The 12,163-nt window shown below is 32.6% G+C and overlaps 2 protein-coding genes across 6 annotated transcripts; both read left to right on the forward strand.

The window, feature by feature from the left end:
* The first annotated feature begins 1,897 nt into the window (after positions 1 to 1,897).
* LOC104811903 (protein yippee-like At4g27745) lies at positions 1,898 to 3,645 on the forward strand. Of its 5 annotated transcripts, none has more exons than XM_010538760.1 (4): positions 1,898 to 2,156; positions 2,394 to 2,433; positions 2,542 to 2,700; positions 3,228 to 3,645. In XM_010538760.1, exons 3-4 carry the CDS (start codon positions 2,608 to 2,610, stop codon positions 3,453 to 3,455), a joined length of 321 nt encoding a protein of 106 aa, XP_010537062.1. In that variant the 5' UTR covers positions 1,898 to 2,156; positions 2,394 to 2,433; positions 2,542 to 2,607; the 3' UTR covers positions 3,456 to 3,645. The 5 variants fall into 5 exon arrangements, with proteins under 5 accessions (XP_010537062.1, XP_010537063.1, XP_010537064.1 ...); XM_010538761.1 differs by having other exon boundaries at positions 2,573 to 2,700; XM_010538762.1 differs by having other exon boundaries at positions 1,898 to 2,097.
* A 124-nt stretch (positions 3,646 to 3,769) lies between these two features.
* LOC104811904 lies at positions 3,770 to 6,199 on the forward strand. Its single transcript, XM_010538764.2, has 5 exons — positions 3,770 to 4,238; positions 4,317 to 4,522; positions 4,888 to 4,986; positions 5,279 to 5,352; positions 5,802 to 6,199. Exons 1-5 carry the CDS (start codon positions 3,932 to 3,934, stop codon positions 6,025 to 6,027), a joined length of 912 nt encoding a protein of 303 aa, XP_010537066.1. The 5' UTR covers positions 3,770 to 3,931; the 3' UTR covers positions 6,028 to 6,199.
* Positions 6,200 to 12,163: the final 5,964 nt, after the last annotated feature.

A 12,163-nucleotide genomic window follows, 5' to 3' on the forward strand; every position in this document is an offset into this window, starting at 1 on the left:
TCACTTCAAAAAGGATAAAATTCTTATAAAATAAAAACAATTTCTTTAAAAAAAAAGATTTATAAATTCAATCAAATATGAACTAAAAAAAATATGAAAAGAGATGCATGTTGTGTTTTTAAACTACTTTCCTTGGGCTTTTGAGATGAACACTATGTGGGGCCCAAGAAAAGAACCCTGCAACTAGATTTCAAGAAATGAAATTGGGCTTTTTTTTTTTTTTTGGAGTCTAATCAAATCTAGGCTCTAACAAAATAAAATATTTATTTTGTTTGCATTGTAATGAAAAGGAAATCCACTAAGTGGTGGGAAAGTGTGTCTTAAATCACTTTAGAAAAGGAGAGTGGTAGACCACCACGCCACTACTACTTGTGTCCAATGAAGGGTCAATGGTTTGGTGTACCGATCTTCTACTTCCACCCCCATATATTAGACTATATTGCATAGTTTGGTTTACTCGGTTTCTATTCGATTATATTTAGATTTGATTATTTCGATTTTAAAAAACTATAGTAGTTTGTTTTTTATATTGAATTCAATTCGATTATGATAAAAAAATATTTATTTTTTAAAAAATATTTTACGAATTTTTTGATTATTTTTTATTCGATTTTATTCGAATTCGGTTTTAAAAATTATAAACATTCCATTTTTATAACTAATTTGATTCGGCTATAGGTATATATTATTCGATTCGTATCGGTTTGGTTATTCGATTATTACTCAAAAAAGTCATTCCTAATATTGGATGCATTTTTTTTCTAAACAAACCAAAAAATATGAAAAGGTAATATATGTATATAATAGTGAGTAGACCCAAAATTCTCTAAAGATCTTGTTGGAGGGGAAAGTTAGTGTTATTATGGAGAAGAAGAAGAAAATCAGGAACCAAGCCCATAGTGAAACCCATTAAAATGGGCCTTCTTGTATCTCGGCCCATCTTATAAAAAGCCCATTGGTCCAATACTAAATTATATACAAGACATCACAATGACACACGCATACGTTATTTGTACATTTATACACAAGTTCGACCAGATTTTTTTGGATATTATAGAAGTTAACCGAGTTTTTAGTCCGACTATAATCCAAAGAATCGAAAAAATCCATATGAATATCTCTTTTCTATTAAAAATTCAATCCGAATTGAAAAGAAACTTTGCTTTCTTTTACGAGTTACCAAATCTTGGTATATTCGAGCAGTTTTATTTACTCATTGATTTTTGAATAATTAGAACTCGACCTGCTTTTATAGTCTGGTCCCCCAAAAACAAAGGTAAAGAATTATATCTAATTTGAAAATTAGAATTCTTTCAAATTTAAGATTATAATTCCACGAAAAAAAATAAAATCTCATGTTAATATAAGGACTTATAAAAATACCAAATAAATACACAAATTTTAAAATTTCTAAAAAAATATCGTACATTAAAATGTAAACTTTTAAATAATCACAAAAAATTATCAGTTTTTGAAAATCGTTTAAAATTTTAAATCATTCCGTCATCCCATGCACAGGAGGACCCCCACAAATAGTTTAATTTTATTATTTTTTAAAAATTTAGGGTTTAATATAGGAGTGAAGAAGGTTTTATATATTTATTTAAAATTTTAAAATTCGTATAACTATTTGAGATTTTTAAAGTCGTGCAATAATCAGTAATTTTCATGTAATTATATATTCAATTTATTTTAAAAATCTACCGTGGAAAAAATAGGGATAATTTAGTTAATTATTTATAATCCAAGAAATAGTTAAACACAATTAAGAATAGTTACAGACACGAACTAATCGTGGGAATATGGATTAGATTCTCTGTTTGGGCTTTCTTCAGAATTTCAAGTCCTAAAACAAAAAACCCATTAAAGTCACAAGTTCGTCGCTGCACGGCGTGACGTGATCTCGTCGAAAATAAAAATCGAAACTTTCATGTAGCTGTAACCTAATTTTCCACGGAAATTCTCTGACTTTCTCGCTGCCCAAACAAGTTTTTTCCCCTTCAAAATCCAAAAGGAAAAAAATTCCCTGAAAATCCTGTCGGTATCAAAGCAAAGGATCTGTTGAGGGGCTTTCGTCAAAAACCTGGATCATCAATTGTAACTTTACTTCAAGTTCGAATTTCAGATCTTTTATCGGTTTTGTCACCATTTTAGTGGTAACAATTGACTCAGAGCTTCTGTAAAATTTTCTTTCCGAAAATGGCGTGTTTTTCTTACCAATTCCAATCAAATAATATTTTATTTTTTTATATAATTAAATATTAGTATTGCATAGTAATCTGCTCTCTCTGTCCTCTCTATTTGTTTATCGAAATCCTGGTGTATCGTCTGGAATATCTAATCTTGCACGCTAACATCTTAGCACTGTTTGTGTTCTTATCCTCTGTTTTCAGACACTGAGTTTGGAGCTGGTGAAGAAGTGATTCTAGAAAGGTATGTTTTCTCTCTCTCTCATGTCTGTCTTTTTTATGGGTATCCTCTTCTTCTTTCTGAAAGCCCTAAAGTCTCCATGCGGGATTTGGTCTCTGTTCTTAACTCAAGGAGGTTTTTCCTGCAATTTTCTGCTGGAAAGGTGCAATCGATCACACTTTGAAAGTGTTTGATCAAATGGTTGAGTTGGTAGGTCCAAGACTGTATAGTTGCTGCAACTGCAGGAACCATGTTGGCCTTCACGACGACATCATCTCTAAGGCCTTTCAGGTGAATCTGCTTTGTTTGATTACCCCCTCCCTCTCCCTCTCTCTCTCCGCGCTTCTACTTGTGATACCTTGAGACTAAGCAGAGAACTGAGTTTAGGGCCGACAAAAGATGATCTGAAGCTGAGACTTTGGCTTTGTATTCCGGATTTAAGGAATGCCCTTGATTTGCTGTCATTTGTAATTGTAACCGGAATTCACTTTTTTACCGGCCCTAGCGTCCTGCAAGAACTTGGGATGAAAACAAGGTCTCAAACTTTAGTCTACTTGTGGCATAGGATTCATTAGGTGACTTCAAAGGTGCTTGCTTTTGTACATTCTTATGTGCCCAGATGATTCAACTGAAGCAAAAGTATTGGAAAAGTTCAGTAATCCTTTGAAATGTGCTTGTGATTGGCTGTAGAAGCAAAAAAGAAAAAAACCCGGATTGGATTAACATATGGTCAGACAAAAACTCCTGGTTTCTTGTCCTCTTTGTGATTGTGAAAACATTCAGCAACCGAATCTTTGGTCATGGTCCTTCATTGACAGGGAAGAACCGGGCGAGCCTTCTTGTTCTCCCATGCCATGAACATAGCGGTAGGGCCTAAAGAAGACCGGCATCTCCTAACAGGTCTCCACACGGTGGCTGACGTATCTTGTGCAGACTGCAACGAAGTTCTTGGATGGAAATACGAGCGAGCATACGAAGCCTCACAGAAGTACAAGGAGGGGAAGTTCATACTCGAAAAGGCCAAGATCGTCAAAGAAGATTGGTAACAAACCATGTTGAATTCATTCTTGGGTTTGGCTAAAACAATGTACATAGATTATCCGCTTTGTGTTTCAGTTCTTCATCACCTGTTTCGGTCTTTTTCTATTGTCCAGTGTGATTGTTCTGTCATGCCTTGTGTGTCTGTGATTATGGTTGGATGTATAAATAAAGATGGTAATATAATTTATTGATGTATCTTTGATTTGCTTTTAACATCCTTGAAGGTAAATTGATCTGATAAAATCAGTGACAGATTTCTTTTGAGTTGCTTGGAAGATAACCAGGAAGCAGAGGAGAAGGCAAAACACAGAGCCTTAAAAGGAAAAGAAATGCGTGCCGTTTTCCGTCAGCCACAGAACAGCTAATTTAGATAACGTGTTGTTTTATATTAGCACTCGCCAACTGACCGCCGTCTCGGCGTGATACGATTACGAACTTTTTGAAGCCGAGCGACCGAGAGAGAGAGGAAGAGGGGTCAGAGATGTATCTGAAGAGGCCTATATGGAGCGAGGGCTCACCGGCGCCGGCGGGGCCGGAGGCGCTGGAAAACGGCGAGGAATCGGCTGCGGAAACGGTGGTTGAGGAGCTCGTTAGCTCTCTCAAGATGCAGAGAACCTACAGAGAGCTGACGCTGTCCCTTCGGACCGGTTTACGCGATGCTTGCGCCGAGTTCTCCTTCCTCCGCATCCGTGGACTCCGATCTCTCCTCAAATCTCTTCAATTCGTTGCGCAATCGGATTCAACTATCCACCTCTTTTGTCACACCCAAACCATCCCCGATCTCCAATGTCTGATGCAACGATTTCTCGTTTGCCGATTTTGAATTGCCGGATTTATGTTTCCTGATGGTAGTTTGTAATTCGCAGTGGTTCCGGTGCTGTTTCGGCACTCATTGAGAGAAACTGAGGATGACAGAGTGACAAGCTTGGATCACATATTCAGCGTTGAGCCGATGAAGATAACGAGTCCTTCCACGGATGCTGAAGTCGCCCTTGCACTTAGGGTTCTTGAAGGATGCTGCCTTCTCCATCCTCAGAACACTGTTTTGGCTCATAAGCACAATGCAATCCGCGTAAGTTCGCTTTTACTTAGTCTATTCCGAACGAATGATCAAATGGGCAAAGGTCATTTCTTGATCAGACGCATACAACTGTAGGAGAGTCCCCGAATTTACATTGCGAAGTCACTGTTCTCTATGTTGGTGAACTTGGAAATGGAGAGATTGCACTTGTTATGAAACAAAAAAAAGGAATATTTATGTTCAAGAAATGTCTTGCATAGGATTTCCCTTTTCTTGGCAAGCTGTTTAATTGGCGTTAGATTTCTACTCCTTTAAGCTGTAGTTGGTGGCGAACTGATAAGATTGAAAGTTCCTTGCTTGTTAGCTTCTGCTAGTTATTTAGGTAGGCGAGTTATTGATGTCTCCGTGAATTTCAGGTATTGATGAATGTGTTATCAGCACGAGGAGTTCTCGAGCAAGGTGCTTGCTTGGACGCTTTGATCTCAATAATGCTTGATTCATCAGCAAATCAGGTGGTATGTATTGTGAACTGGGTTTGTGAGTCTATCCTGTTTCTTAGTTAACGAGTTTTCAGCCATATTTCTGTTGATAATTCCGGAAAATTTGGCGATTAATCACAACAGACCCCATTGGACTGAGGCGAAGATACATCTAAACCTGTAGATAAGGCTGCATCATATGTCAATCAAAATGGCTTTTTTGCTCTGGTTTCCAATTTTACTGTGTACATAACTTTCTTAGGCTGTGGTTATATCAATCACGGACTTTTCTTATTTTCGTAAAAATCTCTCCTTATTCCTGTACCAGGATTTTGAGGCCTGCAACGGCATTGAAGAAGTTGCAATGCTCATACGAGATAAACAAGCTGATGAGAACCTCAGGTGCGTTCCATTTCACGATTTCCCTTACACTGTTCTCTTCTATTACAAACAGTTAGCGTGGGTCGTCTTGGTGGGATGCGGCCTTTCTTATACCATTTCTTTGAACTTTATCTTATAACACCATTGCCACAATATCAAATGCTGTCCTGACCTTGGATTTTTCCATATAGCGTCGGAAGAAAGTATCTCCATGCTTCCAGTAAATCATCTCGCATGAAATTTATTGTTAGAAACACAGAGTAGTCTTCTCATAGCCTCGTCGATCTTCCTAAGTATGAATGTTTCGCTCATGCTTCCCCTTCACATAGATCTGCCTACCCAACTTCACACTTTTAAGCTCTGCAAACAATGTTTCATGTCAAGACTTTGGCTTTTGCTTTGTGTTGGGGGTTTGCTCATATTTATAACCTGAAAGGTAGTGATAAAAACGGATACTTTCCACTGATCAGGTTAAAATGCGGGGAGTTCTTACTTCTGCTCATAGGGCATGTGAACGGGAAGGATCGTTCACCAATGGCGAGTGTACACGACGACGTCCGGCGACTTCTGGGTGAAAAGTCTGCTTCTTTGATATGGGCAGCCAGTCAATTTGGTTCAACCCTTGATCCCGAACAAAGAATGACCGCTCTCCATATTCAGGCCCGTAGAGTGCTCGAGTCCCTGGACTTGTACTGAATGTGAGAGAGCTTCTTTCTTTCTGTTCATTTGTACAAATTATCATTCCTCTGTTAGTTGCTGACTGACCTTCCCTCTCTCTCTCTCTCTCTCGTTAAAAGGTCGTAATTTCGACAAGTTTTTAAAACTTCTCTTTTGGGCTTAAAACCCAAATAAAAAAATCGAAAATGAAGGGATTTATTTATTACCAAAAAGAATTACGAAAATAAAAGGTAAATAAATATTGTTACTGCGCACATTTGTTGGAATTTTGATTACTTGAATTTCTGGCACTTGAACATTTCGTATGGTCAGAGGGAAATGTAAAGGCACCAACAATAATTATAGTTTTGAGTCGGAATTTCATGACAATATATGAAATGACGAGAAACTCTTAAATAAATATATGAATTTTGTATGCGAATAAATTAATTATTAAATTTTTTATATAAATAATTGAGTTTTTACAATTCTAAAAATGTTAAATTAAATGATAGTTAAAATATTTATATCAATTAAAAAAATATTAGTTTGGTTGGTCGATATCATGTAAGATTGCTGGCTTGGTGGTGGGTGAGAGTCCAGCTAAGCGTCATAGATCCGACGGATCAGATGCGCGCCCACTGTAACACAGTGGTGGTCCTTTCCTCAGGCTGTAATTACTCCCACCACCTCCTTCTTTATTATGTCTCGTCTCGTCTTTGGATAAAAATAAAAAAGGTTTCCGGAAATTATTATTATTTTCTCTTCTTCATGTCACATATCGGATGGCCCAGAAGGCTCGGTTCAGATGGGTTATTATTAATTTAGATTCCATTATTTTAGGTTTTGAAAATTTATAATCAAATGATTATTTAATTTTATTTGACTCGGTTTGATTTTGATTTCGATTTGATTCGATTTTATCTACTTGAAATTATAAATTATAATTTCAAATAAAGATTTGGTTCGGTTCAATTATAATATTTAAAAAGTTTCAATTCGTTTATGAAATAAGAATATTCAAAATATATATATATATATAATACAATTATGATCATGTTAACGTATGAAAAAATAAAATTTAAATTCATGTATTGATTTGTTTTGACGTAAAATAACAAAATAAATAAAAAGATTCATAAATGTAATGTATCGGTTTTCATTTTTCGGTTTCGATTTGACCGACCATATCGATTTCAAAACGTTTGCCTTTATTGGTATCGAAATAGATTTTTGTTTGTGTATATCTACTATCTAGTTGAATTCCGGCAAACGAAATGAAATATCTATCCCTTGATATATATATATATATATGATATCAGAACTACAAATTAAATCATAAAAAAAAATATCTAAGTATAACGCTCCGAAACCGTTACATTATTGTCCAAGTGTATAAAGCATTGATTCACTAAAGAAGAATTTGATAGCGGATATAACAAATTAGGCCTATGTATTACCATATCTGTATATATTTTCTATTATTGTCCAAGTGTATATATATGTGATCAATGAGAATACAAAGGAAGGGAGATTTATGCCAGGTTTCAGAATTCACGTACTACCATATGTAAAAATTCTCGTGAATCATAATTATGCTGTTTTTTTTTTTTTTTTGCATGGAGGGATTGGTTTGAGTGCGTACAATCGGTCAGTAAGTCTTGTCCTAACATCACCAAACACCGCCACGAGTAATAACCCTATCCTTCTCTTTTTTTTTTCTTTTTGTGTTTTGTTTTTCATGAACCCAAACCCTAGAAAGATATACACGTAATTTTTCACATATATATATAATATTATTTGGTACCATTTCTGCATATATCCATGTTTTTTTTTGTGAGAATCTATTATCTATGTTATATTTCTTCGTTGTCTTTTTTTTTAAAAAACTTATATGATCCAAATGACCAAACATTCCATAAATTTCAGGTTTCAAAACATTATTTCTCTCTGTGCATATTTAAACTAAAATTGATACAAACGTCGATGTTTATTTAAAGATAATCGTTAGCTTTTGTCAGTTATTGAAGTTTAACAGGTTAATATATATATACTCGAATGAATTTTAGACATGCATTTCTATTATTTGATTTGTACTAACGATAGCACGACAGTGACTGTTGCCACAAATTTCCGAAATACGTATATGAGTACAACGTGATATGTCACATAGGTTTATGTATTATTTTCTTTGCCTCAAATTTCACATGTAGTGAACGCTTACATGCACATGCGAGTTTACAATATATGTTACATATTCACCCGCACAAATATACGAGTGTGTATATATATGGGCATGGGCGGATCTATGTTATGAGTTATGGGGCATATGCCCCCACTCTTTTATTAAAAAACTTAACTTCATTATAAATTTGATAAATTTTTAACAAAAATTGTTAATTAAATGCCCCCATAAAAAAATTAAAATTTATCTCTTAAATTATAATAATCTTTATATTTCTCCCATGGATAAACTTTTCTAGGTCCACCCATGTATGTGAGTGTGTGTGACGTGGAATTCCTCTGTGGACATATTTAGAACACCTACACGGTGGTTTTTACCGTAAATTCATTTATTCATGGTTCAAGATGTGGGGTATATACAGAACGAGTGGTCCATTCGGAGAAATATATATTTGGTGAACAAATTTCCATATGATTAAAAAAAAAAAATTCTCGTTTCCTTTTTCTTCTTTATCAGATTTGTAGTTTTCACAATTAAAACCTTGTCTAATATTTTTGGACAAATCCAGTAGTAAAGTTCAATTGTATTTAGGATTGTAAATTCTATCTGTAAATGTTTTTATTATGGAAAACAAAAAACAAAAATCCTATAACTTGGATTTGAATACCTGTGAAGTGATTCAATGTACTTTGATTTCTTATTAATACATGATTGTATGATTATTTAACAAATGTTATCGTGCAATACAAATTTACTTGTAATTTATACACTAAACATTTAATTATTACCTATTACTAAATATAAATTAAATTATAATGAAACATGAACTAAAATTTTGATAATATAATATAGACCCTAATAAAAAATATACATTTCAATAGGGTAACCCAGATGAAGTATATCCATAGTTTTCAACAATTTAACGTAGAACCCTACGTAAATGCCCAAAAGGGAAAAAAAATTCTATTTTAAAAAATGGTTAATTAACTTAAGAGATCTTTTAATAATCCTGGCATCGGTATCAATATAGATACTAGAGAATCTCCCAAAAGTCAACTTGACCGCATGGACGCACAATATCACACGTAATATAGATATAATTAATTGAAAATATGAATTTGTTTTATCAAATATAAAAAAATGTCAATTTTAAATTAATTAATTTAAGTTAAGTTTAATAGCTGCACTAATAAAAACACGTATCGAGTGCATGTCTCGATACTACGGTTCATGGCATGCATTGCTTGGTTCATTGTATCCAAAGCTCCAAAATATTCCATATTTAATATAAATGATGAAATAAAACTCTAAGTTCAAGTTAAAATCGTAAGGTATTGGAATGGAAATAATGGAGAGTCTTAGTTTGCACCAAACATTTTATAGATATTTTCACGACTACAAACATTTTAGTTGGCAAATTATACATGATTAGCATGAATGAATTTTTTTTATATTCATGATATTTTTTGGATATGATTTTTCATTAATTTGAATACATCAAATTTTATGGTGCAAATGCTTTGGGATAATCGTTTTTTTTTTTGTGAAAGGTGAATGTAATATATAAAATGAATACAATATCTCAAGGTTTATAGGATATGAAATCAGTCACGTGACCTATGCTTACAAAAGATGTTTTTCGTTTTTTATTCCACGACAAAGTTGAATATGATAAATGTTTACCAAATCAGCAATAATCTGAATGTGGTGATTAATCATGAACTTAATATGATGAATTTACATGAATTATTATTTGAAATTCGCTCATACTAACTAACGGAGTCGGTCCATTTGTTTTCTTATCAACAATGCTTTGTTTTCTCTAAATACTTAGTTTAAATTTGAGATATAAATTTATAAAAAAATAATTATTATTTTTTTAATCTAGTTTTGGTTTGGTTTTTGTCGGATTTTAACTCTTTATTATTTTTTGGGTAGGGTTTGAGCTAGTCATATATGGAATATTCAATCAGATTCTATGTTACCGTTTTGTTCGGAATGGATTCGAGGTTAATTAAATCAAATGCAGCGTTAACGACGATCATTCTTTAATCTTTTTCTTACATTATTTAATTAATTAATGATGTCGGCAGAGTGTTTTTTAGGTTAATTACCCCTTGACTTATTTGTTTCATGTATATAAACGCGACCATGAAGGTCGTATTTACTTTTGGCAAAACGGTATGGTAATTAGTTATGTTATAATAATTAAATCTGGTAATTAAGGAAGGCTGTCTGTTGAACATATAATAATAATAATAATACCAATTACCAAACGTTAATCAACCACAAGCCATGTATGAAGTGGCCATAGCATCTTAATATATTATTTTATTTTTTCCATTACGATTTCATGAAAAACATCCAATCAAATAAAATAACAATATATATATATATATATAAGTGGTCGTGCGTTTTTATCTTATATTTAAAACTTTATTCTTACCAAAGGAATTATCTGTTGCTTAACAAGCATGCATGCCACATCAGCACATTATCGTAAACAAATAAAATAAGGTCATAAACATACATACATATGATACATACATACATACATACATACATACATACATACATACATACATACATACATACATACATACATATGCATGCATGATATATGCGAGCGTGCATGGAGATGTATACGCCTAAACTTCGCCTTACAAAATAAAAATGGTAATTAAGTTAAGTTAGTTCGTCCAACATTATTCCTAGTACGTATCGTTATAACTTATAACTATTAAACTTTAAATTACGTTACGTATCATATATATATTTGTATATATATACACATCCAAACATGCATGCACGGTATAATTAAAGTAATTAAACTGCAATTAATTTAAAAAATTAATAATCGTTTGCTGTTTACCCGTGACCGACCCGGCCGACCTTGCCGGTTTTTTCACACGCACAAGCGATACATTATACACACATATGTGCTCTCGTATAGTATTTTATATACAATATATATATACACGTTGAATATATATATATATATATATATATATATATATATATCTCGATTTTGTAATTCAATGTCTCGATACAAATAAATCCTTCAAGTTGTAACAGAAAACTGTTGCTTTGGGATACACCAATTAATAAAGTACGTGTTTCTATATATTTAAAGATAAAAAACAACAATAAATTTTGTTCATATATACTTTTATACCATGTATATATCTATATGATACAATCGGTACGAGTGCATATTCTGGTTTAATTAACAAATAACACATAATTTGAAGATTAAAAAAAATAAGTTGAATAAAAATATAGTTGTGTATAAAAATAATCTAAAAATCGAATAAATTTTTTTATAAATTAAAATTTTTAAGTAAAAATGAACTGGATTAAACTAAATCAAAATAAAGTTAAATCTTTGTAAATTTTCAACATATTAAACAAAAAACTAAAATATTCACTTTAAATATTAACGTTCTGTCGCACACGTATCTTTTTTTTCTCATCCTAAAAATTTATTTTCGAAAACATTTTTATTTAACCAATAACCAATGAAAGTATAAAAAGGAAGTGGAAATAAATAATTGTAAAATTATGTAGACTAACAAATATTCTCTTTACAATACAAGCCTGCACAAATCCAGGTAAGCTGCCTTTGCAACTCTAAAGACTAAAGGCAATTATATTTTTTATTTTTATTTTATTTTTGTTGCTTCAAGAGGAAGACAAATTGCTCATCCATGACGGTCCATTATATAAAATTATGCTGATCTAATTAATTATAATGTAATCGATATAGTACATCTCATGTTAACTTTGTCGGTCCTTATTCTCTCTATCATGTTTGCTTATTCGGTCAATTATTATCAGCATATGTTCCATTATATATCAAATTCCAAAATGTAATTTTTTATTTTTAATTTTGATGTAAACCATAGATTATATATAATATTGTCAATGCAAAAAACAAAAACTTTAGAGTTTAGAGGTTTGGTAATGCAAAAAAAAAACCTATAAAGTAAA

This window comes from Tarenaya hassleriana, unplaced genomic scaffold (genome assembly GCF_000463585.1).
Source record: "Tarenaya hassleriana unplaced genomic scaffold, ASM46358v1 Cleome2, whole genome shotgun sequence".
NCBI classification, from domain to species: domain Eukaryota; kingdom Viridiplantae; phylum Streptophyta; class Magnoliopsida; order Brassicales; family Cleomaceae; genus Tarenaya; species Tarenaya hassleriana.

Excerpts from the sequence above, each read along its gene's own strand:
- LOC104811903 (XM_010538760.1), top strand. The coding sequence starts at position 2,608 with ATGGTTGAGTTGGTAGGTCCAAGACTGTATAGTTGCTGCAACTGCAGG. Across the intron at positions 2,701-3,227 it reads TCATCTCTAAGGCCTTTCAG|GGAAGAACCGGGCGAGCCTT; the intron begins GTGAATCTGCTT and ends CTTCATTGACAG.
- LOC104811904 (XM_010538764.2), top strand. The coding sequence starts at position 3,932 with ATGTATCTGAAGAGGCCTATATGGAGCGAGGGCTCACCGGCGCCGGCG. Across the intron at positions 4,523-4,887 it reads ATAAGCACAATGCAATCCGC|GTATTGATGAATGTGTTATC; the intron begins GTAAGTTCGCTT and ends CGTGAATTTCAG. Across the intron at positions 5,353-5,801 it reads CAAGCTGATGAGAACCTCAG|GTTAAAATGCGGGGAGTTCT; the intron begins GTGCGTTCCATT and ends TCCACTGATCAG.